The 27,947-nt window shown below is 45.2% G+C and overlaps 1 protein-coding gene and 5 non-coding genes across 6 annotated transcripts in view; 3 read left to right on the forward strand and 3 right to left on the reverse strand.

The window, feature by feature from the left end:
• DNAJC5B (DnaJ heat shock protein family (Hsp40) member C5 beta) overlaps positions 1–9,834 on the forward strand; it is a 33,556-nt gene extending 23,722 nt beyond the window's left edge. The window contains exons 3-4 of the mRNA XM_069854195.1: positions 3,626–3,800; positions 9,342–9,834. Of these exons, the coding sequence (XP_069710296.1) occupies positions 3,626–3,800; positions 9,342–9,436 (270 nt within the window). The 3' untranslated portion in view covers positions 9,437–9,834. The remainder of the gene's footprint in view (positions 1–3,625; positions 3,801–9,341) is intronic.
• A 4,527-nt stretch (positions 9,835–14,361) lies between these two features.
• Positions 14,362–14,452, reverse strand: TRNAY-GUA (transfer RNA tyrosine (anticodon GUA)). The gene is given in 2 exon segments: positions 14,362–14,397; positions 14,416–14,452. It is a non-coding gene; the product is annotated as a tRNA-Tyr (tRNA).
• A 143-nt stretch (positions 14,453–14,595) lies between these two features.
• TRNAR-ACG (transfer RNA arginine (anticodon ACG)) lies at positions 14,596–14,668 on the forward strand. The gene has a single exon. It is a non-coding gene; the product is annotated as a tRNA-Arg (tRNA).
• Positions 14,669–17,775: 3,107 nt separating this feature from the next.
• On the reverse strand, positions 17,776–17,848 carry TRNAR-ACG (transfer RNA arginine (anticodon ACG)). Its single transcript has one exon. It is a non-coding gene; the product is annotated as a tRNA-Arg (tRNA).
• Positions 17,849–18,014: 166 nt separating this feature from the next.
• On the forward strand, positions 18,015–18,106 carry TRNAY-GUA (transfer RNA tyrosine (anticodon GUA)). Its single transcript is given in 2 exon segments — positions 18,015–18,051; positions 18,071–18,106. It is a non-coding gene; the product is annotated as a tRNA-Tyr (tRNA).
• A 3,431-nt stretch (positions 18,107–21,537) lies between these two features.
• Positions 21,538–21,610, reverse strand: TRNAR-ACG (transfer RNA arginine (anticodon ACG)). Its single transcript has one exon. It is a non-coding gene; the product is annotated as a tRNA-Arg (tRNA).
• Positions 21,611–27,947: the final 6,337 nt, after the last annotated feature.

The following is a 27,947-nucleotide window of genomic DNA, read 5'->3' on the forward strand; positions in this document are numbered from 1 at the left end:
ATGTGCCCTGGTGGGGGAGTGAGAGAAAGGGAGTCAAAGAAAAGTTGAGAAGGGTGGAGTGGAGGAAGAGAGCAGGGAAGGATGGCAATGATGTATCAAAACTTGGCACATTGCTCAAGGAAAAACACATCATGGGCTATTCTGTTCATAAAGGAGTTATGTTATGAGCTGTCATTTTTTCACTGGAGTCCTCTGATGTTTGCAGATGTCAAATTTGGGTGTTTCTATGAATATTAAATGTTACAGAAATGTAAAAAAAAAAAAACCCAGAAATGCAAATATGCAAAATAAATGCTGCCTCAAACTATTTCCAGCCACAGAAACACAGGAAACCAAGGACTGTGCTGGAACACATAGAAAAATTATCTGTACTGTCTGAAGCAAACACTCTGTGACAGCTTTGATCTGAGAACCCTGAAACATGGATTCCTTCATCCAGCATGGATCAGGCCAGTGCTTTATTGCCATGCAGTCCCCTTTCAGACTGGGATGTCACTTGGGCACTTCTATAGGTCTGAGAAGCCATAATTTGTCTGCCGATTAAGATGAGATGGAAGCTGCTCAAATGCAGAACACTGAATGAAACTAATGATAAAAAACTGAGGCTGAAACTGCACTTGCAAAGGTGCAGTTGCACCCTCAGAAGCAGGCTGGATGCTGCTTGCTGGCAGCTGCCAATAGACTACTCCTGCTGCAGGCTGGACTCATCAACACAGACATTCTTTGCTGTCCACTCCCTCCCTCAGCCTCTTTGTCACAGCCCAGATGCCAGCAAGCATTGCCGTAGAGATTAGAGCGCAGCAGAATTGACTCCTTTAACAGTCTTGGTAAACAAGGTTTTCTTCACTATTTTTTGCTTCCTCAGCTTTTGTTTCCTCTTCTGCTTCTCAATCTTTAGTGGGGATTTTATGAAGTATAAACTCCTCTGTGGTTAGAAAATTAGGAACAGAAATCATGGCTGTGGCTTTGACTCATAAAAAGAGCAGTGGAGAGTACAGAGAGAAGTTAGTAAGTCCCTAACAGCTATAGAAGGAATGTCTGGATTGTTTCAAGAAAGCCGCATCCTAGAGGTGAGATGAGATATGCTGAATATCCCAGGAAAAGTAATCACTGTTTCATGATTTTAAGAATGCTGTGAAAAAAACATGAAATGTGCATATAGGCTCATTTGAGGATTGTCACAGGTGGTCTCTCTATCCCTCTCCAATGCCGAATCTTGCTACCTCCAAAGCATAAACAGGCCACCAAGTGTTTTTTGCAAGCTGAGCTCACTATTCCTTATCTCTTTTTAACTCATGCACAAGTGCTGGGTGAGTTTCAGTTTTTTATATTTGCCATTGTAATACTATTGGAGTCTATTTTTGGACTAGACGATCTCCAGAGGTCCCTTTTCACTCCTACCATTCTGTGATTCTGAGGCATCATCTGCAGATGACCTCTGGACCTCTAATTTCCTCCATTCTGGTAGAAGACAGTGGGGACCATGAGCTTTTGCTTGTTATCTTCCTCTTAAACTAGAAATGTTCCTGGCAAATCCTCTTCTCTGTCATACTCACACTGAGAAAATCTGACAATCGTGAGAAGGTGTATCATTAGAAGTAAGCAAACTCAAATGAAAGAAGAAATGCAAAGTGAAAATTACTTTTTTTTGGAGTGACAGACTTCTTAGCAGGCATATTGAACTGGGAACATACTGACATGGGTAATGGGAACTTGAACTGCTTCTCCACTGAGAGGCATAGGGGTTCTTTATTCAACTGTTGGAAAAAAAAAATTCTCCCTCTGCTATGAAGACAGTTTATTGACCATATCAATATACTGATTTCTGATTTACCAACTATGATAATATAAGCAGAAAAAATCTGACAACGTACAGGGTATCATGAATGCATTCAAGTATATTTTGCCCCCATATGCTTTTATTCTGGGTTGCTTTTTTTTTTTAATTCCATCCATTGTGAAGATTTATTCCACTTTATATCATAAATGATAAACAGCCAGATAACTTTTTCTTAGGGCTTATGGGATTTGCTAACAGTTTCAGGCGTCTGTTGGAAGGAAAACATTTTAAAACAAAAAGTCAGAGTCCTTCTTTTCATTTAAAAGCATCTCACTCACTCTTGATATAAGCCTATATTAATGTTAGGTACATAAATATTCTTATTACCTTCAAAGATGCTCCAGTTGGCCCCTGCTAACATTGCCTGAGACATGCATACATAACTGAGGGTTATTTACATGGCTGTATTGTCAAAGTTTGACAATACTCTGAACTTTGTGCTTATTTTATTCTTCAACTGCACGTTTTCTTATGAATATAACAAATAGTGAAAGGAAGACTGTGTAACAATAATGCTAAAGTCTGGCCATGCCTCCCACCCATATACACCCGGGTGGCCATAAAGCTGTGCTGGCTTTACAAATAAATTCCATATATCACCTTTAATTTGCTGCTCAGGAATGCCACTGGCATTGAGGTGCCGAGGGGCATGGTTTGGTGATTGATAGGAATGGTTGGACTCGATGATCCTGTGGGTCTTTTCCAACCTGGTGATTCTGTGGCTTTCCTTTGCTCTTATACAACTATGTCCATGAAGAGATGTGGAGATTTCTTCTTTACCACAAACATCTCAGCAGGCCTGAATCCACCACGGGCCAGGAACCAGGATTCCATCATGTCCCCATGGATCACAGGGCAGCAATACCAGAGGGTGCGCTGCCCTCCTGCAGCCCCATCCCACTGCTGCAACACAACATGCAGCTCCCAATGCAAGCAGCTGCAGAGCTGTGCTATGAATCCAGGCAGTGACCTCGTCTGGAGGAAGAAAACCTCTGTAAATTAAAGTTTTCTGGCTGAGATCTGTGGTCCCAGCCCCAGGCAATTATGCTGGTTCTGCTAAATCCTCTGTGCTCTGTGCCACAGGGACAGGAGTAAGACGAGGGTGATGCAGGGGGGAACTTCTTGCTGCACATGTCCCTAGATCAAGAAACCACAGCCTGAGGAGTCTAACTTAGGAGTTGTCACACGTGTGCTCCTGCACAGGCTTATGGAGGGAGAGAGAGATACCTTCAACAGGCAATTCAGATTCTTTCGGGGCTGAATCACTCTGGAAAGGGCTTTCAACTTCTCATTGAATGTGTGGGGAGGCCATGGGAGCTACAGTCCTGATTTGGATGCCTTAGTTCAGTGACTAAAATTCTGTGGGATGCATCTTGGTCTTTGCTTCTTTTTCTCTCCACTTTGTTATTAGAAGGAACCTGCCACTAAATAAGTATTTGCAAAAATGATCTTGGGCAAATGAATCATTTTAAGGTTGGTGGGGTTTTGCATACGACCTGAAAGTTTTTTCCAAGGACCATCAGCTAGAGACAGACTTTCAGAAGTTGAGCATGCAAGGGCCTGTTGGTTGGTGTCTTCTTTGCAGACATGGTCCTGAATGGCAAGTAGGAACTGGTAGGTAAGGAGGACTTTGGAAAATTGAACCTTGTTTAGCCACTTGGCCAGTAGCTGGACTAATCTGAGGTGTCAAGCACTGGAAGGAACTTGAGTTCTTTTGACAAGGATGCCACGAGTTTCAGGAAGGTCATTGCTCATGGGGTTTTCCTCCCACTGTGTTTAACCCAGGTCCTGTTTGCAGTCTGTGGGCTGCTGACCGGCTGCTACCTCTGCTGCTGCCTCTGCTGCTGCTTCAACTGCTGTTGTGGGAAGTGTAAACCCAAAGCACCCGAAGGGGAAGAGCATGAGTTTTGTGTGTCTCCAGAAGATTTGGAAGAGCAAATTAAGAATGACATGGAAAGAGGTGTGTATTATAGGGGCTTACCGTGTGGCAAAGCTGTTGAAAACAATCTTTGAAGCTTGTAGACCAGATGTTCTGCTCACAATTCTGAGGCTGTTTCCAGGCAGCAGTGGAGCCATGCCAATTCACTCCAGCTAACACCACAACTTGACGATCTTCCCAAGTTGCATATTACTGAAAAACTATTTTGGCACTAGCAATTAAGTATCTCCTGTATCACTTATAAGATCCATCAGCATCAGAAGTCTCAGGGCTCATAGATCCTGAACTTATAGATTAGAGTCTGCCTTGATGGGTGCTTGCCTCATCTGATCTGCCTGAGTTAGAAGTCATTTGCTTTTTTATCCATGTAAAAGGCTTCAATAAAAGATGCAGTACTTCCAACAGTAACGTTTCACCATAACCTAAGAGAGTTTGCATGGGAGCTGTCACCATCCTGCCCCTCTCCCTTCCAGTCCCTAAGATGCTCACACTCTTCTGTAACAGCAGTAACAAATGTGCTGCCTTACCAGGAGCCAGATTTTGGATACAATCGACGTGAAAACTAATCCTTTAAAAAATGTGTGTAGCTCCTTGCCCATTTAATTCCCTGCTGTGCCTCATAGTGGTGCAGGCCAAGTGCTAAGGCCAGCTCAAGGAACAGAGCATGAGAGCCCAGCCAGGAACATGGGCTGGGGCAGTGGGACTCCCATTGCAGCAGGTGACCCTCTTTTCTTGTCTTTGCTGCATCCGCCAGCTGCATACTGATGTTTTGGCTATATCAGAGGATGATGGTGTTGATTTCCTAATTTGACGCTAGAGTGGATGGCAGATATTGAACAAAGAGTCCTGTCCTAATCTGCTGAAGTCGGGGATAGTTGTACCTTCATCTTTAGGGATGGCAGAAGTATTTCAAACTGGTTATGTTTAGACACTTGCAGGACAGGCTGAAAGAAGCAACAACCTCTGCTTCAGCAGTAAGAGATCAAGCTATCAGGGTAAGACCTGGGCCACTTTTCAGTTGCAAATTTATATAAACTATGATTAGGATTACACTTGTTTATGAAGAAGGACCTAAGCAGTCAGCTCACTCTTTCTCTCTTCCTTTGTTACGGAAGTTCTTACACAGTTATATTCTTACGTTTATTTATGCTTAAATTAGCACTGCCAGATTGCACGTGTCAAGTTCCCTTAGCAGGAATAATTCCCCCCCCCCCAACTTTTCACACAAATTTTCCCTTCCATAAATATGTAACAAAACACTTGTAGTAGTTGAAACAAATGCTATTTATATAACTGATATAGCAATGTGTGGTAGTGATTTTAATTTGGTTTAGCCTAGAGGCATATCAAGGTAAACGCAGTCAGCTCAAAAATTTATCATATTTAATCAGTCTCTGCAAAAGCAACAAAAACTATTAGTGAAAACTTTATAACCACAATGTGTTATTTGAAGTAAATATAATATACTCTATGTCATTAGGCACCTGAAAAGGGCAAATCTAAAACGGGTCTTGGTATTTATGGATTTATGACACCAAAGTCAAGTTTGAAATATAAAGATGGTGTTTTAAGAGAAAGAATGTTTTAATTCTACTTTTTTTTTCTTTTCAATTTGGCAAGTATTTTGCTCTCTATGAATATCCAGCACAAAATTCACCAGTGTCAGAAAAAAGTGTCTCCCTCCTTTCTGACACAGGTGGTATTTATTGGCATGCAGTAATCCTAGGCCACTTTCCCATCCCTTTATTGCCACCAAGTCTCACTGAGTTATCAATTTTAAAACATAATTTAGTAAAGTTCCAACCCAAAAAATTAATTGAATGTGGAATTATGTGTTCAATTATTTTGAAGACAATATTAAGTATATAGGTTGGGCTTGGGAAACAAGTAGATATTTCTCTTTTTTCCTACCTTTCTCTTCAATCTTGCTAGATTTTCCTATCAATCAACTAGCTTGCATCAATAGAGTAGAACTCTATTTTAAAATTAGGTTATAAGACAGCAACATATTGGGAATAAAAGTAAAAACTTCATGACAGAGGATAATGTGGGCATCTTTTCTGCAGCTGAAAGGGAAATATTGTGTTTTAAAAAAATTAATGACGACCAGCTCAAACGGCACATCTTCCCTCCCTCTTCACTCCCTTACCCTCCCTTCAGATTTTAGGGATGCTGACCAAAAAATGCGGCTGTCTACAAATGACATAGATCAGGCTTTTCCACCAGACATTTTTAAATGTTCAGTTGTAGAAATTAAAACTCAGTGCTTACTTTATGTAAATAACAGAAATGCTCTTGTAGGTAATTCAGAAACAAACTGAAATCCCTCCTGCAGCAGATTTCATCCTATTAGGATCCAAATTCTTCACATGCCCTCTGCCCACAGACTGAACATTCTAGCTGGTAATTAATTTCTTTGCTTCCTGCCGTTCCCAGTAGCCACATTATTGCTAGCCAGAACTATTTTACTAAGGTCAAAATACAGATTCTCAAGTTAAGTCCATACTTTAATTTATCCAGATATTCTGTAGTCAGTCATTGCTTTTCTCAGGAATGCAACATCAATAAGGTATTACCATTCCTCATGCTAAAAAAAGTCTGAGAGTGAGTCTCCATCAGTTGCTGCTGTACTCAGTGAAAGCAGCTCGGAGCTGGCCCTGCTGTGCAGAAGAGGCAATATGCACTTTGTGAGAGTCAAGATTTAGACTTCATCTTTTGAGTGCAACAGGAATAATTGTCAGAGTCCTCCACATTTCTCCTCAACAAAATCAAAGTGTTACACAGTTGATTTCATTCCTCAAATTAACATACCACATATTTGTTAGCAAAAAAAATAAGATATGTGAGGCCAAAACTTAAGGGATCCCTTCCCTAAAATGTAAAAGAAAAGTGAGTTGTCACTAAAATCAACTCAGTCATGTCAAAGGCTTCAATTCTGATGAACTGGCATATCCTTCTAGAAGAAATTTTTATTCAAATATATTTAACTAGTTTCAGTGCTCAGCTAGTTGCAGATGCACTGTGAGAGATTCATTTCACAGCATGTACTCTCATGGGTAGCATGTGCAGAGACGGGCAATGAAGCTGGTGAAGGGGCTGGAGAACAAGTGTTCTGAGAGGTGACTGAGGAAACTGAGGTTGTTAAGTCTGGAGACAAGGAAGCTGCAGGGAGACCTTATCACTGTCTACAGCTATCTGAAAGGAGGTTGTAGAGAAGTGGGTGTTGATCTCTTCTCCTAAGTGGCAGGTGATAGGATCAGAGGGAATGGCCTGAAGCTGCATTGGGGAGATGCAGATCAGACATAAGGAAAAATTTCTTCACCAGAAGGGTTATCAGGCACTGGCAGAGGCTGCCCAGGGATGTGGTTGAGTCATCATCACTGGAGGTACTTAAGCGACAGGTAGATGAAGTGCTTAGGGATATGATTTAGCAGTGGACAGTTATGGTTGGACTTGATGATCTCAAAGGTCTTTTCCAACCAAGCAGTTCTATGATTCTATGATTCTATGATTCTATTTTGCTTCCACTGAATTCAATAGCAAACCATGTGTTGACTGTTGTGGTCCCAGAGGAAATGAGGTTGGAATTTAGATTTGCCTTCATACTTCAGGGTATAGTGATGCACTCAAACAGTTCGACAGGTTCGACCTCCTCTCCTGTTTGGTTATCATTGTAAGAACAAAGCAAGTCATTTCTATACCAACTTTCATTTTACAGAAAGTGAGATCTGGGAGAAAAAAAGACAAAAAAAAAAATAAGAAGAAAAGAACCCGAATAATGAAGTATTTTCCCAACTCAGAAGTAATAAGTTTTTAGCACTTCATTGTCTCCTCCACACTCCATCTGATACCAATGTAGGCGAACAGTGAGCAAGAGCTATCTATAGAAAACAGTTTAAACTGTGAATTCTGTGGCACCTCCACTCTGCAGCTCTCCATTAGCAGGCTATATTTGTATAGTTTATTATACCATGGGTCCCTGTTCTGATAAAAAACATCATACATTTTAGAAGGGTGTGGGCTTGGGGAAGGTGTCAGCTCAGAACTGTCTGTAGATCAGCTGGAAGCAATGCGACAGATTTGCAGTAGGCCCTATTCCCTGTTTGCACGTCTGGGTATCGCAGCAAAATGAACTGCTAGACTCTGCCCTCCACCAACAATCTTCCATAAAATGAACAACTTGGAGGCAGCAAAGGGTGGGAGGAAGTGATGCTCAGAAATCTAAAAAATACATCGCAACTTAAAAATGGATTGGGACTGCCAAACTACTCTGTGCCCAAGCTGAGCTCCAAGCATTAATTACTCATATACTTTAAGAAGTTATGAAACATGTCTGCCTTTGACCTTGTATCTAAATACAGAATTGCCCATACAGAGAAGCTGCTTGGCATTTAATCATTCTTGCCTTTCACCTTGACAGACTCAAAGTTGTTCTACCCCCACTGAGGGGAAACCGTATGGCATGCAATTAGAGTCCTGCTCTGGGTTAAATCACTCCTGTACATTACATCTTTTGCCCATGATTCATCCCATCAACTGTCATATAAACAGGAAAAAATGTCAGATGATTTCTTTTGCTTAACATTTGGTCATTTGGAAAAAAAAAGTCAACATTTGTATTCAATTACTGTGAAGGCTGTGCTAGTATCGAGATATAGATAGTCCAGAGCTTTTAATAAGAAAACACTTCACTGAGGCGGCTGAACCTTTAAAATTCAGTCTCCGAGTCTTGATTCCCCTCCTCCCGCCCCTCACTCTCCCTGCAAAACGGTGGGTTGGAAAGAGGCCCTGGAGAAGGGCAGCCAAACCTTGTTCATTATCAGAGGGAACACAACAGCCGTCAGGGAACTCTGTAAGGATTTCACTTTCCTCCACTCTACAACAAACACATTCTTTACAGATATATTGGGAAACCAAACATTAACTGCACGGAATGAGAAAGTTACAAGCAGCAAGGATTTATGTAGTGATAATGGGAGTTTTTGGCAGTTCCAAACTCATTAAAACAGTAATTCTCAAAATCCTATCCTAAATATATTACATAAGACTTCAAAATGCAATTTAACATTTTTATTTAACTTGCTGGCTTTCAGGATCTATATGGTTTCTTGCCTCCCAAGTATATGACTGCTTATACAGTTTTTTCCTTTTAATTCTTCTTTCTTTACTATTAACTTTGCCTTTTTCAAGACTCATTTCTGGCCCATTCTTGCAAGCACTGTCAAGGTTAGTGCTTGCTGACTCACAAGAGTGCTCATTATATTCAGATGTTTGCAGGAACAAGCACTTGGAGTTGAAACAGGCAGGGACCGTCACCTTGCAGTCTGTGCAAAGCACCATGTACAACTAATAACAGCAGCAATAGTCACCCAGAAATCTGCCATTACATATGGACAAGGAGTAAGAACATTTGTAGACTCAGTGCGTGCATAGCTTTCTGTAAAGCCAAAATTAAGCCATAGCCAGAACAGTATATGATATTTTGTGGTGCTAAGCAGAAATCTGACTTTGGTAGCAAGCACAGAATTCTTAAAGTATCTTTTGTTTTCCTCCTGTATTTAGATGGAGATACTCCTATTGTGCTTCAGCCGACTAATGCAACAGAGAAGACACAGCTAATAGGAGACAGCCGTCAGAGCTATCACACAGACTCCTAGGGCTGGCAAACAAGACCTGTTGGTTCTTCCCACTGAGTCTCACAGCAAGAGGAAGCTCTGCAGCCTATACTTCTAGTCAGTTTTAAGCTAATCAACAGTAACCCACGAGTAATTTCCTATCAAGGCAGAATTCCTCTCTAGGCCACTTCCAATAGGTTAATATCTACACTCTGCAAGGAGATATCTATGGTCAGTACAGAGCTCTACCGACCAGCATGCTGGTGTCTCGTGGCTCCAAACTGCCAGGCTCAGTATGGTCTTTCTCTAACAACACTATGTTTGGTATAGCTGCTATCCTCCCTGCCTTCAGCTGGGGCTTCACCTCCCAGGAACAGCCCCGAGTCCCTTTCTGCACACACTGTCTCTGTCTCTTCCCCAGGAATGCTCCTTACATGCAGCAGCTTGCAGGATCTGCAATGGTGTGAGGAAGCCCCAAAAATGCTCTTTAGTGGACCCCAGAGGGAAAGTCAGTGACTAGGCAGATGAGGCTGTCCTTCTCAGAGAGGAAATGCTCTTTGGAAAGCAGCCAGCAGCTTGTTGGGGCCCAGCTCTGGCAATGATAAACCTGAACCAGGATGAGGTGCTTGGGTATCATTCCGCTGGCTCTTACCACAGAGGTTGCTCCAAATCCAAGAGCCTCATCTAGTGCCAGAGGTACACATGGACTCTGTGCCCTCCCCTGCACAAACCACAAACCTGGGAGGTGGTGGGCAAACATCTCGTGGAGGGGGAGTCTTGCCCTGGGCTGCCCCAGAGCCTCGCTCCACTCCCTGCAGCCAGTGGCAGCCCCATAGCAAAGCTCCCCCAATTCTGCATGGACAGGCCTGCTGCCCATGCCTCATGGCCCCAACTTCTCCAGCTGCAGCTGCAAGGTGCTGGGAACTGCACCCCAGCCAACAGCTTTCAGCCAGCTTGCTTATTCCACTGTGCCACTGGCTGCTGGCCCTGCTGCCCTGCTGGCACTGGGATGGAAGCCATTGTGCCAGCACTCGCACTGGGACTGCGGGAGCAGCGAGGACTTGGCAGAGCAGGCAAGCAGCAGAGGAGAGATCATCCTCCTCACTGGAGTGAGCCTGGGTCCTTCCCTCCACCCGAGGCACAAGAGCTTCAAGAGCACATGGTGCGATTTTTAAATAAGGAGGTAGGGATGAGATGTACGTTCAGGTGCACCACTGCACAAATCAGCAGAGATACGTGTGGTGTGGCTAAAGCAAGCATGAAGAAATTAGGCCTCTAATTTGTAAGAGCTAAAGAAATACCTCTGAGACCTTAAACTTAGCACTTCACTCATTTGACATAGTAGTTTAATCCTTAGGCAGATTAATTGCTCTTTATTAATCATGTTACATCAATCATTGTCAGTACTGTGCAATTGCTATTTTTGCTCCTCTAATCACAGTGCTTTGGTCCAAAGGGGGACGTAATGTACCACTGAGTTATATAGACCAGTGAATACACATCTAGTCAGAAGTCTTATTCCCCTCCTTAAAATCTGATCCTGTAATTGTGAAACATTATTGCCTTCCCTCTATTCTCACCTTTCACATCAAATAGCATTCAATGGCAGCTAAATATATGGGAGAAGATGTGTTTCATCGCACTAGCTGTAACTCCGAAATCAAGAAATACTATTAACATTTTTTTGAAGTTCCCGGAACACATGGTTGTTTTAAAAGTTCAGGTTATATATCTGTTCTCCAGGTGCAGGCACTGGGGTAAGATAATGCTCACATTGCCCTCAGAATCCCTGTTTTTCTGGTTCAGAGAAGAGGGGAAGCCCTGGCATGGCTGGGGCTGTGCACAGGCATTTGCTCCCCTCCTACTCACGGGCTCTTCTTGTTCTCAGTTGCACATTGCAAGTAATTTTGGAGGCCACTCATACATACACAAATCCAGACCACTCTCCTGCCTGTCCAGCAGTGCCAGGGGATGCGCCCATCCATCCCAGTGGTTCAAAAGGATGGGCATTGGTGACACCATCCTGCTGCTGAGGAGATGTGACCCTGGAATGCACATTCCCAGCAGTAGTTGAGTACCACAAAGCTTCCTGCTGGGCAGCTGGATCATCATTGGGGTGCTGGTGCTCCAAGATGGGCAGGACACAGCCCACTGCGTGCATGCCAGGGGACACCAGCACCCACTCACCCCAGCATACACATGCACACCCACATCTTCTTGCTTTTTTTTCACTATTTTGCATGTTGTTTGCTCTGGTACAAGACTTTATCACCCCATGGGGGAGCACAGAGAACATGTAGCATGTGACGAATTGGCAGTCTAAGTGATTTCTGAAGTTTTACTGTCTGGTAGAGAAACTCACTGTGAATGTGTGCACATGCGACATACTGAATATTTCCAGCAGACATGGAAAAGGCATTGGGAAAGAAGTCTGGTGTAAAGTCATATGTTATATCTTGAATCATATGCCATGTGAAATCTCTTCCTGCTTCTCTGGAAATTACTGAGAACTGCACCCTTGATTTCAGCAACAGCTACAGATCAGGCCTAAAGCCAGGGAGGGAAAGGTAAATCCCAGATTAGCAAAATCAATTGGGAAGTCTTCCCCATGCAACACCTTTGATACCTATCCAGATCCACTCTATGGGGCAGAGCTGAAGTTTATTGAAACCAAGGAAGTTATTTTCATGGGCTCGAGATGTGCTGTAAGTCATATGGTTCTTATTCACTCTTTCTAAATGAGAGACTTGGGATTTATGACTTGATCTTGCAGCGTGATGCAAAGATGGACAAGTTGCTGCATGTTTCCAAAGCTCTTTTACAGACATGAGGATCTCTACAGAAGAGGAAATTTGGTTTTCAGAGTACCAGAGCATTTGCTTCTCTCACCACTGTCAGGATCAGCTATTCTGATGGATTTACTCATGTAAATCAGACATGATTTTACTCTTTGGTATGATTTTTAGAAGAGTTCCTAATGCAAACATAGCTATGCTTACCTGATCTGTTTCTGTGTAAGGGTTGCACCCATTAATCTTCCTAAAATGTACATATCCTCAAAAATTTTTTTCTGTTTTGCTGCATTTATTTATATATGAAGTACTGTATATTCAAATCTACCTTTGCTGGCAACCACTCTGACTAATAAAGACTGTATGTATGAATTGTAGTAGTCTCTTTACTTTTGCATGCTATCAACATTTCATTCTGATAACAGCTAGAGAGGCTGTTGAGACAGCTGTACAAAAATAATGCATTGCACCCTGGCAAGTGGTGAGCCGCAACTCAGTGTTTCCCTGAACAGGAACTTGGTCTTGAATTACAGCAGATGCACCTACCTATGCAAAGCAGCCAGAGCTACAGCCACACGTTGCAAATCCTTTATGTCTTTGTTTGCATTAAAAAAAAACCAGCAGTGTGATGAAGTTATATAGTTTTACTGGCATCTGTTCCTATATGGAATGATTTCCCCTAGTGAAAAGTGAGTGAAACCGCTGCCGAGGACAATGGCAGACGTCCCATGAGCTTCCCTGGGGCTGGCATCTCACCCAAGGGTTTTGTGCCTGTACAAGAGCCAGCACAGAGTGCCAGATAATCTGGGCCTGCTACAGGACAGGAATATTTCCCACGAAGACAGTATCCAGCCTCTATGAACTCAAAAGCCCACGCTTTTGAAAAATGGACGAGAGGCAACCGCTTTGGCTGGTTGTATTCTCAAAGAGCTGTCCCTCTGCATGCTTAGATATTAACTCATACCCAGATTCACTCAAAATACCACATGGGAGAGGCACCATGGAAGATTTAGGCCTACCATCAATATAACCAATTATTTAGGTAGTTTGTGCACTTTTCTCCCCACAAGTTTGTGCTTAATCCAGAAAATGGCAAACATAATTGTATGTCATTTAATTTCATTACCTACCTTCCCTCAGAATGAATACTCAAAGTACGGGTGTGAATTCAGCCAAAAAGAATTACATTTCTGCCTCTTCTTAGAATGAAATCATTAAAGGAAAATGATGAAGCATGCAAAACTGAGCACAATAAAAACTAACTATTATTTTTTCTGTATTATCATTTTATATAGAAAAGAAAATGTTCATTGCGCTGCTGTAAGGTAGGGAGAAAGACCAGAGGTGACAGTACCCACCTTCCTTCCCTTCGTGAACTAAAGGGAGCTAAGTCAGCATCTCCTTTCATTTTGAGAAGGATGAATGGGCGCAGAGATTCATCCAGGAGGATTCAGTCCTTTGTGCTAGGGCCACCCGCCCCAGGGTTGGGAAGGGGACAGTATGGGATAGCCCTGTGGTAGCCAACACCTACAAAATAATCTCAGGAAGATGCTGGTCAAGATCATAGGATCATAGAATCACCAGGTTGGAAAAGACCGCTTGGATTGTCGAGACCAACCATTCCTACCTGCCACTAAACCATGTCCCTGAGCACCTTGTCTACCCGTCTTTTAAACACCTCCGGGGACGGTGACAAAGATACATTATTTCCCACTTGCAGAAAGAGTTAACACGTGCTAAGTATCACCTGGCTGGATTTGAAAATGTATCCCTACGGTGTCAGTGTGTAAATGCACGGATATTTCCTTATCCTGGAAGAATAGTGTCTTGACAGCTGGGGAAGAGGAGGCTTGGAAAAAAGCCCCTCGGAATTTCAACATTGTAATTAACCGCAGTGGGATGAAGAGATCTCGACGGGGATCCTCATGCACTAACTTGCTTCGTGAGGGCTGGTGGTGAGATGGACTAAGAACAACATGCGTGTCGTTTGCCTTCAAAAACGAACGAGGTGCTGGCAGGCACCGCGCCCGCAGCAGCAGCTCCTGCTGGAGGTCAGCGAGTCACAGCAGAAGCGCTTCGGCTTGCAAGGCAGCTGCTTCTCTCGGGGAAGAACAACCGCATCTGCGGCTGGTTAAAAAACAGCTGATCAGAAGCGAAAAATAAAAGTAACGCTTCTCCTTCGAGCCGGAATCGAACCAGCGACCTAAGGATCTCGGCGAGCTTTAGCCTCTACAGTCCTCCGCTCTACCAGCTGAGCTATCGAAGGGAGCTGCGTGTTATACTTCCGCCACACACCAAGAGCTCAGCGCAGAGCACCGGGCCCCACGCCGCACATGCGCAGTGCGCGCAGTTCAGGGGAGGGACGGGTGTCGTGGTCTAGAGCAGAGCGAGAAACAGGGTTTGAGCGTGGGGCCAGTGGCGCAATGGATAACGCGTCTGACTACGGATCAGAAGATTGTAGGTTCGACTCCTGCCTGGCTCGGTTTTTGCTTCTCCATTTTCTGCCGGCGCTGTTGAACGTGTAACGCGCAAAGGAGATAGTTTCATCCCGTTTTGTCGTTTAACACCCTATGCACGCCTGAATCACCACTGGATTGTTGTCTGTTGTCAAACAGAAAATGGCAACGGTATTAATTATGAAACACAGTCTAGGCTTAAACTTTTCAAACAATCTGAATACGTGTTTGATGAAATGCGTTACCTGTGGCAACAAATGAACCCAGTTAAAACACCAACACGTTACACGGGGGATAATGCTTCAGGCCCTAGGAGAGGAGCCATGTGCTCACCGTTGGCGTGGCACAGTACGATTGGTCTCACAAATGGGTTGGAGGGGACCTTAAAGATCATCCAGTTCCAACCCCCCCTGCCATGGGCAGGGACACCTCCCACCAGACCAGGCTGCCCAAGGCCCCATCCAACCTGGCCATGAACACCTCCAGGGACGGGGCAGCCACAGCTTCCCTGGGCAACCTGTGCCAGGGCCTCACCACTCTCATTGTGAAGAAATTCCTCCTTATGTCTAGTCTAAATCTGCCCCTCTCCAGTTTATACCCACTGCCCCTAGTCCTATCACCACAAGCCTTTGTCCCTCCCCAGCTTTCTTGTAGCCCCTTCAGGTACTGGAAGGTCACTATAAGGTCTCCTCAAAGCCTTCTCTTCTCCAGGCTGAACAAGCCGAACTCTCTCAGCCTGTCCTCATATGGGAGGTGCTCCAGCCTTCTGATCATCTTTGTAGCCCTCCTCTGGACCCGTTCCAACAGCTCCATATCCTTCTTACGTTGAGGATTCCAGAACTGGACACAGTAATCCAGATGAGGTCTCACAGGAAAGTAATAGAGGGGCAGAATCACCTCCCTCGACCTTCTGGCCACGCTTCTTTCAATGCAGCCCAGGACACAGTTGGCCTTTTGGTCTGTGAGCACACATACTGGCTCATGTCGAGCTTCACATCAACCAACACCACCAAGTCCTTCTCTGCAGGGCTGCTCTCAATCACATCATCCCCCATCCTATATTGAAACAGCAGATTGCCCCAACCCAGATGTAGGACCTTGCACTCAGCCTTGTTGAACCTCATGAGGTTCTCACAGGCCCACTTCTCCAGCCTGTGACATCATCGAAGATAAGCAGGAGGTCTCTGAAGGCAGCATCACTGTGGTGAAGACTGTGATTTTCATAGTGATCATCCATTAGTCTCGAGAAGTGCAAGTGCAGCTCAGCAAAAAGCACATGATTTTGCAGAAACATGTTTTTGACACATACAAAGGAATGATGTGTGTGAAGAGCAGCTGGGGACCAAGAGAGGTGAGGAGGGCATCCCCAATAATTAGATCTAGGAATGCTCCATACCTTCGGAGTAAGTGCATCCTGTGGACTGAGTGCAAGTCTACTGCAAAAAGTGGTTCATGTTGTTACAAATAAACAACTGAGGTAGCTCGTTAGTGATGCTAATGATTGGAATCGCCATCCTCATCACAATACTTGGCAAGTGAGAGGAAGCACAAGGAAAGGGCACCTCATCGTGTCATGCAAAGCCCTTGAGACCCTCATTGTTGCTCACACTCATGGAAGCAGTCATTGGGAATGCTTGGGTTTTTTATTCCTGTTTTCTGTTCTGCTGTATTGCCATCCCCTCTCCTTTTCCCTTCAAATCTTCTTTTCCACTGCACGTGCAACGGGGTGTGTAGAAAAACACGCTTGGCAACAGCTCCTGGCTTGGAGGGAGTAAATGTGCTCAATGCTGCCAAGGCTTATCTGGAAGACTTTCTGGAGAATACAGAAGTGGGGAGTCGTCTGCCTAGAAAGGGGATAAAAATAGGCTTTGCCTGTTTCTGTGGGATGTGGTCTGGGCGCCCACCTGAGCGTGGCTGCTGGGGAGGAGGAGAGGCCATGCTCATTTGCTTTTCCTCTCTCGGGGTGAGTGAAAACGCGGCATAGTAAGGCAAACCACGGCACCAAAAGGAGATGGAGTTGACCCATTTGTCTTGACTGACATCCTCGGCACTTAGGATGTTAGTCGTAACACTAAGGAGTTAGAATATGAGGATAAAAAATTTCAGACTGCCTGGATACATTTGGAGATACGTGGCATGTGTATAGAAGATATCTGTCTTACTGATCACATTAGTGAGAAACCGTGGGGAACAGCAGACCGTCCATCCCGATTCTGTTAGTACTGAAATGTTATTATTTCTTGACTTGGGTACTGCTGTCAGTGTATCTATTTTGAATACTGTAAGCACACAGTTCTGTGTTCAGCGAACAGCAGCTGCCTTGACTGCCATTCCAGGCACTTAGACGAGATTTTTTGCTTGCCAGGATGTTGTGCGGAGCAGGCAAACCTGTCTTGCTTCAGCATTAGAAGGTGGGTAAGCAGGCATCGTCCACGGTCAGCCAAGTCCAAGTGTGACAGTGGAAAAGTAGAAAATACTGGGAATAAGCTTAGGTGCTGTAGGTTTCTGGTGGGGCTGTAAAAGATCCATGTAATAATGAATAATTTTGAAAAATAAATCTCTTTGGACATGGAGTTGAGCCATTTCATAGAATCATAGAATCACCAGGTTGGAAAAGACCCACCGGATCATCGAGTCCAACCATTCCTATCAAACACTAAACCATGACCCTCAGCACCTCGTCCACCCATCCCTTAAACACCTCCAGGGAAGGTGAATCAACCACCTCCCTGGGCAGCCTGTTCCAGTGCCCAATGACCCTTTCTGTGAAAAATTTTTTCCTAATGTCCAGCCTAAATCTCCCCTGGTGGAACTTGAGGCCATTCCCTCTTGTCCTGTCCCCTGTCACTTGGGAGAAGAGGCCAGCACCCTCCTCTCTACAACCTCCTTTCAGGTAGTTGTAGAGAGCAATGAGGTCTCCCCTCATTTGAAACGCCCTAGGGATGCTGCACATAAGTGTCTGGTGACTTAATGAAATGAATCCATTGCTGAGGAAACGCGCACTTCCAGTTTCCTAGCTGTCGAGGGTTTTTTGGCAAGTTTGGCATCTTTCCCTCCATCCATGTGCGGTTGTTTGTTAACCCGAGAGATAAGGCAGATGGATGAGACTGGAGAGGATGTAAAAGAGCAAGACCGAGCCAGGCAGGAGTCGAACCTACAATCTTCTGATCCGTAGTCAGACGCGTTATCCATTGCGCCACTGGCCCCGCAGGCGGGCCCCGGCCGCGCCCGCCTTCCGCTCCCCGCTCCCCTGTCGCGCGCGCCGCGCCCGCCCCCCCTCGCCCCGCCCCGCGGCCGCTACCCGCGCTCGCAGCTCCCGGCGGGCGGGGCCGAACCTTGGGCGGCCTCCGGGGGGTGAGGCGCGCGCAGCTCCCTTCGATAGCTCAGTTGGTAGAGCGGAGGACTGTAGAGGCGTTGACCCCGCGGAGATCCTTAGGTCGCTGGTTCGATTCCGGCTCGAAGGAGAGGCGTGTATTTTAGGTTTTTTTTTTTCCCAGAATTGGAATTTCCCAGAATTTACCCTCTCGGTGATGGATAGGGACGCGGCAGCCGCGCCTCCCAGCTCACATCTTTCTTTTTAGTGTGTGTTTCGGGGAAGAAAAAGTAAAAAAAAAAAAAAGAAAATCATAGAATCACCAGGTTGGAAAAGACCTCTTACATCATTGAGCTCAACCACTCCCATCTGCCACTGAAAATGCTGCAAGGAGGTGGCAGACCTGCAGTAAACATTGAAATCCATGTCACAGCAACACTTTTGGAACTGCTTAAATGTTTTCCGTAATAATAGTAGTAGTAATAATCACAGAATCACAGAATCATTAGGTTGGAAAAGACCCCCAGGATCATCGAGTCCAACCATTCCTACCAAACACTAAACCATGCCCCTCAGCACCTCATCCACTTGTCCTTTAAACGCCTCCAGGGAAGGTGACTCAACCACCTCTCTGGGCAGCCTCTGCCAGTGCCCAGTGACCTTTTCTGTGAAAATTTTTTTCCTGATGTCCAGCCTAAACCTCCCCTAGTGGAAATAGTTGAATAGTTACAGCAGATGAATCCTTTGGTGGTCTGGCCTTTAGTTAACCCTATGCTTGCATTTTATCTTTTTCTAAAGGAGGGTTATTCCTTGTCACTGAACTGGAGAGCTTGAGAAAAGCCCAGCCGCAAAGACTAATAAATAATTTAATAATTGTAATATAATAACAATTAGATATATTTGGCTTTATCCTATGCGAAGCTGAGAAGGTAGATGTTTTTAGCTCAGTCTTGGCTAGTTTTATTAGGTCTTTTTCAAGGCAGTCCTTGGGGTACCAGTTCAGCTCTGGACAGGCTCTCCTCATTTTGCTTGTTGCAAGGTCCTTACTGATTTTGCTTTATGTGATGCCAGATAATCCTTACAAATGACGGCTTTGAAAATCCTGGCTGACGGGACCTCATCTGCAGACTCCTGACTTGAGGTGACGGATGTGAGGTTTCATCCTGGCCTTTGATTGTGCCATGAAGGGGTGCACAGGATAATCTAGGAGAAGGTGGAGCAGTGAGAAGGGGCATCGAGGTCTTTTATACAGAAGGGGTTTAGTGCAGATGGACATAGACTTGCTTAAGATGTAGTAAATAACAGGGCCAGCACTCTGCTTTTATTCCTGTTTCCTCTTCTGTTGTATTGCCATCTCCTCTCCTTTTCCCTTTGAGTCTTCCACGTGCAGAAAAACATGCTTGGCTCCCTCCTGGCTTGGAGGGAGTAAGTGTGTCTTGAAGGCGGCCAAATCTGTCTGCATAGCAGGGGAAGAACAGAAGTTTTCTCCTTCAAAAGAGCCCAGAATGAGTCTTCTCTGGGTGAGAGTGTTTCTCTGGGGTGGATTTCAGATACGAGAGCAAGGAAGACCCAGTGCCTGTGGGAATGTAGTACAAGGAAGACTATCAGCAGGGGAACAGATACATGAAGCTCAACAGGAGTCAGACCTGCGATCTCCTGCTCTGTATTTGCAGGCTTTATGCGTTACGTCCCTGGCCACAGCTATCTCTCTATTAATTGGTATGGTTTTGTGCATGCATATGGACACACACAGACAACCACATTTTTTTCCTTTCTTTTCCAGTGTGGTGCAGTGCGTCCCTCTCAGAACTGCCTCAGGAGAAATCTGGGCATGAAAAGACCACCTGGCAAGGAATGGGAACAATCTGCTCTGCAGAAACTGAGGGAAGGCATCCATTCCCTTAGAAGTCCATTATCCATAACTGTTTGCACACTCTAGCAGTCAAATCTGAATCCATAGTCCAAAAGCACGCCCCTTTGGCCCTCCTTGGTGTGGGACAGTGCACGGAGTCCATCCAGGGCCACAGGATTGATTTTTTTTTCTTGGTTAAGATTCACTTCTACTTGTATAATTGTCTCTGCTCCTACTTTTTGCAGAATTTCATGCAAATTCTTTCATTCCTTTTCACCTATTCTGTTGCACCCCTTTCTCTTTGTCCTAAAGGATAGCTCACAAATTAAAAGCACACTCAGAGTTTTTCCTGGAGAAGGGACCATCTTTTTGCCACCTCCACCTCCTTCTCCAAGACATTTTTTCCCTCACACCCACCTGGAAAGAGTTGACGTGCATGTGTTTCTGTGTAGCTGTGTATTAACTATAAGTGAAAATGAAGGCAGAGAAGAAAAAAAAAAAATCTAAAAATACAACAGAATGAAAGCCAGGAAAAACATACTCAAAAAACCCCAAACCAACAACCCCAAGCCTCCGAAAATGTAGGCACCAATGTCAGGACTTGCTACATGCTAAGCAACCATTCTGCCTCTTCAGCTGTGATCCTGTTACATTAATGTAATTGCTTAGATCAGCTTCCCACTTTTCTAGGACATACTCATGCATTTAAATGTACTAAATGCTTTTTACTACAATAACAACCAAGTCAGTGCTTGGATGATAGTTTAGCTTGCTAAATACTTCATTTTGGAGCAAATTGTTAGTGACTGGTCACCTGCAAGTGCTCAATTATTTCAGTATCCAGTCTCCAGTAAGGCCCAACAACAAGCTATGTGTGAGTACTTATTTAATAATCTGTATCACTTAGTAAATAAAGATGCTAGAGATTATAAAAGTCCCATTTAGAAGACATTTCACTCTGATATGCTGGGTCACTAGCATGTGGTGGGCAGGGAAACAGATGGATCGCAGTTGTTAAATGGCCTGGCAGGTACGAGGGAATGTCTGTTCCAACAAACAGAAATTTTCAGCTCCTGTGTTGTAAAGGTTTGTTTGCATTTCAAGCCAAAGCTGTCTCTTCTCATGAAGAAGGGGGAAATAGAATAAATCTCAGGGAGTTAGAATATGAGGATAAAAATTTTCAGACTGGCTGGAGAATTTCAAAAGAGAGATGGTGAAAACATTGCTGCATGACAAGGTGCTGGCTGATGGATACAGTCAGAGATACGTGGCATGTGCACAGAAGATATCGGTCTTGCTATCACATTAGCGGGAAACCCCAGGGAATGCGAGACCATCCTTCCCAATTCTGTTAGTACCTGAAATTATTTCTTGACTTGGGTACTGCTGTCAGTGTATCTATTTTGAACATTTTAAGCACACAGCTTAGGTGCTGTAGTTTTCCTGTAGGGCTGTAAAAGATTCATGTAATAATGAATATTTTTGAAAAATAAACCTGTTTGGAGATGGAGTTGAGCCATTTGAAGTATTGCAAGGATGCTGCACACAACAATTGTTCGGCGACTTAACAAAATAAATCCATTGCTGAGGAAACATGCACTTCCAGCTTCCCCGCTGTTTTCTTTTTTGGCAAATTTGGCATCTTTCCCTCCATCCATGTGCGGTTGTTTGTTAACCCGAGAGATTAAGGCAGGTGGATACGGGTGGAGAGGATGTAAAAAGAACAAGACCGAGCCAGGCAGGAGTCGAACCTACAATCTTCTGATCCGTAGTCAGACGCGTTATCCATTGCGCCACTGGCCCCTAGCGGTTGGGTTGTGCTGAAGCCTAACACCACCGAACCCCGAAGCTGCTGGGCAGGAGCCGAGTTTTGTGTGCCCTGTTGCTCAAGTTCTTTGACCCCTTTGAAAAGTTGCTTCTGTCTCTCAGCTTTGCTGAGCTGCTGTTCTTGGGGGGGAACTCGAAATTCTGCAGCATCAGGTGGAAGCTGTGCAGCAGAAATCCCATTTTCCCATTGTCAACTGGGTCCAAGCTCTGAACCTAATGTTGTTCCACTGTGAGCTTTGCAAGCTGGGAACGACTCATACTGTGTCACCTTTTGCAGTATCTATGCTGAAAGGAAAAAAGCAAAACATCATAATATCATGCAGTTCCCAAATGATGGGAATTGTGTCATGCCGTTTCGCTCATAAACACTGTTTCGCCTGCCCCCAGCAGCCACTGGGGCCAGCTGAGCCTGCCTGCTCCCTTGGTGTCTGGAGGAGGAATCCCAGCTGGTTAGAGGAGGAGGTGGGATCTGCCTCAGCATCCATGATGCTGTAGAAGAAGAGCCTCAGAATTATCTGAGTTGGAAGGGACCTTAAAGATCATCCAGTCCCAACCTCCCTGACATGGGCAGGGACACCTCCACTAGACCAGGCTGCCCAAGGCCCCATCCAACCTGGCCATGAACACCTCCAGGGATGGGGCAGCCACAGCTTCCCTGGGCAACCTGTGCCAGTGTCTAACTGCCCTCATTGTGAAGAAGTTCCTCCTTATGTCGGGTCCAAATCTTCCCCTCTCCAATTTATAGCAATTCTCCCTAGTCCTATCACTACATGCCTTTATGAAAAGTCCCTCTCCAGCTTTCTGGTAGACCCTTTCAGGTACTAGAAGGTCTTTATAAGGTCTCCTTGGAGCCTTCTCTTCTCCAGGCTGAACAGCCCCAACTGTCTCAGCCTGTCTTTGTATGGGAGGTGCTTCAGCCCTGTGACCATCCTTGTAGTCCTTCTCTGGACCTGTTCCAACAGCTCCATGTCCTTGATATGTTGAAGATTCAAGAACTGGACACAATGCTCCAGAGGAGGTCTCACAAGACAGAAACAGAGAGGCAGAATCACCTCCCTCGACCTGCTGGCCACGCTTCTTTTGATACAGCCCAGAATTAAAGCCTTGCAGGCTTCACCCCTTCACACATGGTCCTTCCCCACAGAAGGGCCTTACAGCAGACAGACAGAGGCTTGTATAACTGGAACCCACTGCATGGTGCAGCACAGAGCCTATCTGTTCAGAAGGGTAAGGCCAGCTCTGAAGGTATCAAGACAGCATCAGCCCTTTGTCTTTCTGGTAATCCCCACTCCACAGTCACACCATCACCTCTCCTGTTTTGACATGCTTTGCTCACATCTGCATGTTGGTTCCTGCTCCAACCTTGGAGTTTCTCTTGATCTATACTCTGTATTTTCTTCCTTCAGCTAGGATAGTTCTCTTCAGACTGCCAGAACAGGTTTTGCCTTTAAATCCATACAAAGCACCTGTTGGTGATTCAGTAAGGACACCATTGCCCTGATATCTGTGGTCTTGGTCACTTGGTATGCACTGCAAAGACCACAATATCCCAGAAATTGTTTTCCAGTTCTGCCTTGTCAATCAGACGCAAAGTAAGTTTTGCTTTTCCAGGGAGAGCCAGGGAACACCTCACAGATAAATTACATTTTGGGTTCAGCCTCAGGACTTCCTGGTGTTGTTTGCCACCTGCTTTTCTGACCCCGTTACTGATCTGATGATGGTCAAATATGTTGCCCTATCACTGATTGCCAGGTGTCAGTGACCTGCTGGGGTCTTTCTGATGGTAGCTTTTAATTGCTGTCCTGACACTTGACCGTTCAGGCTTTCCTAAACAAGTCTGTACTAGAGAGAGCCTGGCTAATGGAAACAAACTCTGCATATTTAGCCCTAGCTTCATTAGGCAAACAAACAAACAAACAAGCAAAACCCCAATTATCCAGCTTTGGACATCAGGGAGCATAAAACCTCATAAATGGCTCTTTTTTTTCCATTCATTAGGAGCAGCATGGGATTCTCATAACCTACTGCCAGGGAAAATGTCAGGAGCTGTTAGAGACAGATCTATCTGCAACCCTATCTGAACATGCATTGCTTCTGTAACTCCCTCAGCAGCAGTGATATTGCCATGCTACTGTGATAAGTGATGGCTTTTGGCTTGACTTGCTTGTAAGCACACTCCTTCAAGTCATGAACCATCTTGCAGGGTACCGAAGGTGTCATATTCTGGACAATGGTTAGGATATTGAGAATATTTTGAAAAGAGGATGAGAATGTTCAGCAGCTCCTTGCTCTGAAGTAATAAGGTCTCACTCCTCCTTCTCTCCACTCCACTGTGGTCAGCTACACATTTTGCCTTGTCCCTGCTCTGGTTATCTCCGGACACTCCCACAACCTGAGTCAATTTGATAATCCAGCTAAAAAGTGGGTAAGTTTCTAGTGTTCAGTGAGGTGAATCAGTTCAGCAGTTGCAAAAGTGATGGGAACGGACCTTGCCATCAGGGCCCGCATGAAGAAAGCAGGAGGCACAGGCTGCTCCATCCCACTGGCCAGAGCAAGCAGCTCAGCTGCCTGCTGTTGCATGTCAAACTGCAGCCTGAAGGAGGAGAGATGTGCTGAAACAACAAAGTATACGACATTGAGTGGGAGCAAGATGTGAGAAGTGGAGAAGGTATCCAGTAGGTGAGAGGTAGAGCCATTTTCTGCATCTGCAGACACCTTACTTTCAATCTGTTATTTCCATTCTCCGTTTTCTTTTTTATTCTCTTTGGGGGTTTTTGCAGATGCTAGTAAGGTGGGTGATGAAGACAAGGCCAAATTCCTCCTGATTGCTGCAGGCTGGTGTAGGGAGGTACACACTGATGAGAGCAGCTCTTTCATAAGCAGAGACTTGCAAATGCCTCCTCTTCTGCAGATGAGTTTTGGTGCTTTCCCCTGAATTAATCTTGAAAAACCACAAAGTGAATGAAAGAGAGTGAGCGTGTCCAAATGGCTGCCAGGCATGTAGCAACAAGAAGAATGTAATTGCGAACAGGAGTTTGCAAGGGTGGAGGTAGCACCTTTTTCCAGTTGGGCAGCTTGGACTTGCACCTATTCCTCCAGTTGGCAACTAGAGAAGTGATCCACCACATGCCCAAACCAGGCAGGATAGAGGGTTCCTACCTTTTTGCTCAGAGATCCCAGGAACATTACCCCTGCTGTGATGACAGGATGAAGAATGCTGTTAGAAAATATTTCCATGCACTTGTAACAGAATTGTTCTGACCAAAGACACTCAGTTTTGGCTAATGAAGCATGTACTACATACAAGAATAGCTGTGTTGTGGTGCCCTGAAATTCAGAAAACACATCTCAGAGATGTGGCCTCTGCTTGAAAGTAGGAGAGGGCTGGAGCCAAGAATAAGGATTTGAGGCAGAGCCTTGGTCAAGCAGGGAATCATCCTCATGCCTAGAGGAAGCTGGAGCCAGAGCTGGGAAATCAGGCTAGTGGCAGGCAGAGGAAGTGAATGCAGGTAAGAGCTGGAAATAGGTGGGGGTGATACACCTCTAGAAGACACTTCTCCCCTCCTGGCTGTTGCCTGTCCAGGGGGAGCCTGCAGCTGAAGGAAGGCACATGCAGTAATGCTTTGGATACAATGGAGAACAAGCTGGCAATCCAGAGTGCTTGTAAGGTGCCCCAAGCTCTGCATAGAGATTTACCACATCCTTTGGCAAGGAACAAGTCATTAGTATCCAATTACACTGAAATCATATTTAATTCGAGACAGGTTAAGGCAAAAAGCAAATAAAAACATTTACTCACAGCTGCCAAGGTAGATAAACTTATAAAAGAGGTAGGTGGAGAAATGAGAGAAAATCAGGCTTCAGTTACTGGCTTTGAAGATTAAATCAGCAAGGCCATTCCTTCATATCCAGGCATTTCGCCAAAGGCAACCTTGACACAGGGAGGAGCAGGGAACCTATCTTCCTCCACACCTAACACCTCAGGCTGTGTTGACCAAGAAGTATTTCCTAGTGAGGGAACAAAATGCCTCTCATGTCTAGTTTCCTCCTAAAATATAAATTCTTCCCTTCCAGAGAGGTCCACTGCTTTAGCATGAAGCTCCTCCTAGTTCTTCCCTGCCCAGGAGACACATTGGCCCTTTCTCTTGGCCAATTTAAAATTATTTCATTCATTTAGCATTACCTGGCCAGCTGGCAATACGTTGGCTCAAGTGCTAAGAATGTGCTAACGTGGGAAAGGCCATGGCTCAATGCCTTAATGCCATCATTTTCTTTTTTTTTTTCATTTTAAACTTTTTGTTCTGCAACAATGCCAACCTTCTTTGCCCTGTCTTATCACCATTACTCTGGTGGGCACACGGCAAAGTGTGTGTCCCTAGTCAGCCTTGGTTTGGAGGGGATGTCTTGCTTCAAGGTGGTCCTGGGATCAGGAGCAAGGAGAGCAGTTTTTGCCCACTGGAGCAGAGGATGCTTCTTGGTTTGCAGGATTTGTCTTTCCCAGGAGAGGGTGAAACTGTCCACTCCATTCGTGGCAGTGGATAACAGGAGCTGAAGATTGATGCGGGAAGGAGGAAAAGCAAGTTGCTGTGACGCTGTGAAGTAGAAGAGGAGGTGGAGGGGTTGTGCTGGACTTTAGGGATTCAGTTTAAGGAAGCAGTGCTTATTCAATGCAGAGGACATCCCGGGACTGCTGTGCGCTGACCTCTTTCTTACCCTGATATCATGTCTTTTTCCCTCCTCATCTTCCACTTCCCTTTGCAAATTCTCCTTCCAGTTTTGCAAAGTCGTCTCACACAGGGACTACACAGAGATACCCATTTGCCTGCTGGCAGCACAGTTTCCTCCCTATACTGGAAAAGTGGTCCAGCACTTTTCTGCCCCCTGGACAACTCTAGCCACATGTGGGGCCAGGGCAGGAGTGCAGACAACATCAGCCAGGGCCCTGAAAGCAGAGGCACTGATCCCAACACCTCTTACTCGCTAGATGGGCACGCTTCCCTCAGAAACACTCACCAGCTATAAAGTGAGGGAAAGGATACAAATGTCTTCACCAAGGTGGAAAAGGTGGAGCTTCCTGACCTACATGTTGGCCCCTTCAGATGCTTTATTTCCTGCCTGATACGACCTGTGAGGCTTAGCATGAAGAGCATTTCACACAGGAACACGTTAAGAAGTCAGCAGAGGAAGGATAGGAGAGTTGTCACCTTCTTCATGACTGACTGGGTGACACTTGGCTTGATAAAGAGCCCTTTGCTTCACCCTGGAAGTGAACAACGGCTGACTTCAGTTCCTGGGAATGAGCAGCCAGTCTGGACATATTTCAGATTAAAGTCTGCGGGCAGCCCAGGGAATTGGCTTTGAAACCCTACATATCAGGAGCAGCCCAATGAATGTAGCCAGAGCCACGACATGCAGAGGAAGCTTTTAAGGAAGCACTGTACCTTCTCAGGGCAATCATCTGCACAATGGCTGGTAACAGGTGAGAGGTCTTGCTGGTTTAGGTGGGTAAGTGCAGGAGACTGTTAGGCTTTTTTAAGTAGTCCATAGATATAATCTAATTTGGATGCATATACATGGTTTTGTCATGGATAAATGGTTTAATTTGAGGTTTTGCTTCATTTCTCTGGGACTGAATGAGATTTCAGTATTGCTGGTTGCCCACTGGCATTGCTTGCTGAAGGTTTCAGTGAACTGTGGTCACCTCACTCATGTCAGGATCTCCAGACACATTCTCTGGGGTGCACATACCTGACCCATTTTGGCTGCAGGAGTACGGTCTCTGGTCAGGGATGGCAGAGGCATCCTCTGCTAGCAGAGGTAATTTGGGACACCATTTAGTGTGGAGTGAGAGACTGGTCCCAGGCCCAACTCCTGAGGTTCTTCAGTGTGTCTGTCAGGGGTCCAATAATAAGCTCAGTGATAGGCAGGAACCTTACTGCCCACAAAAAACTCCAAAAAACAACACTCTCCTTTGAGCTTGCATTGGAACCAATGACTAAGGATTACTCTGAGAGCACCACAACCCTCCACCCTGGGAGCTGAGCTATCAAAGGATGAGAGATGCAATCCTGAGAGACACTCCTGGCAGAAACCCGCAGCAGCCCCAGTCCCAGCAGTGTGATGGCAAGTGGCAGAAGCATCACTCTGGGATAGAGGGAACCGAGGCCTAAAAGGCACCTTGAATATAAATTTCTTCACAAAGTGATGGTGCTGCAAAGCTGGCACCTTGCTGTGAAATGCTTTTGAACAATTACTAGGAAGAGATGTGATCTGTAGTCTACATGTACATAAATCTATTATCACCCCTCTCATG

This window comes from Phaenicophaeus curvirostris, chromosome 3, assembly GCF_032191515.1.
Source record: "Phaenicophaeus curvirostris isolate KB17595 chromosome 3, BPBGC_Pcur_1.0, whole genome shotgun sequence".
Classification (NCBI taxonomy): domain Eukaryota; kingdom Metazoa; phylum Chordata; class Aves; order Cuculiformes; family Cuculidae; genus Phaenicophaeus; species Phaenicophaeus curvirostris.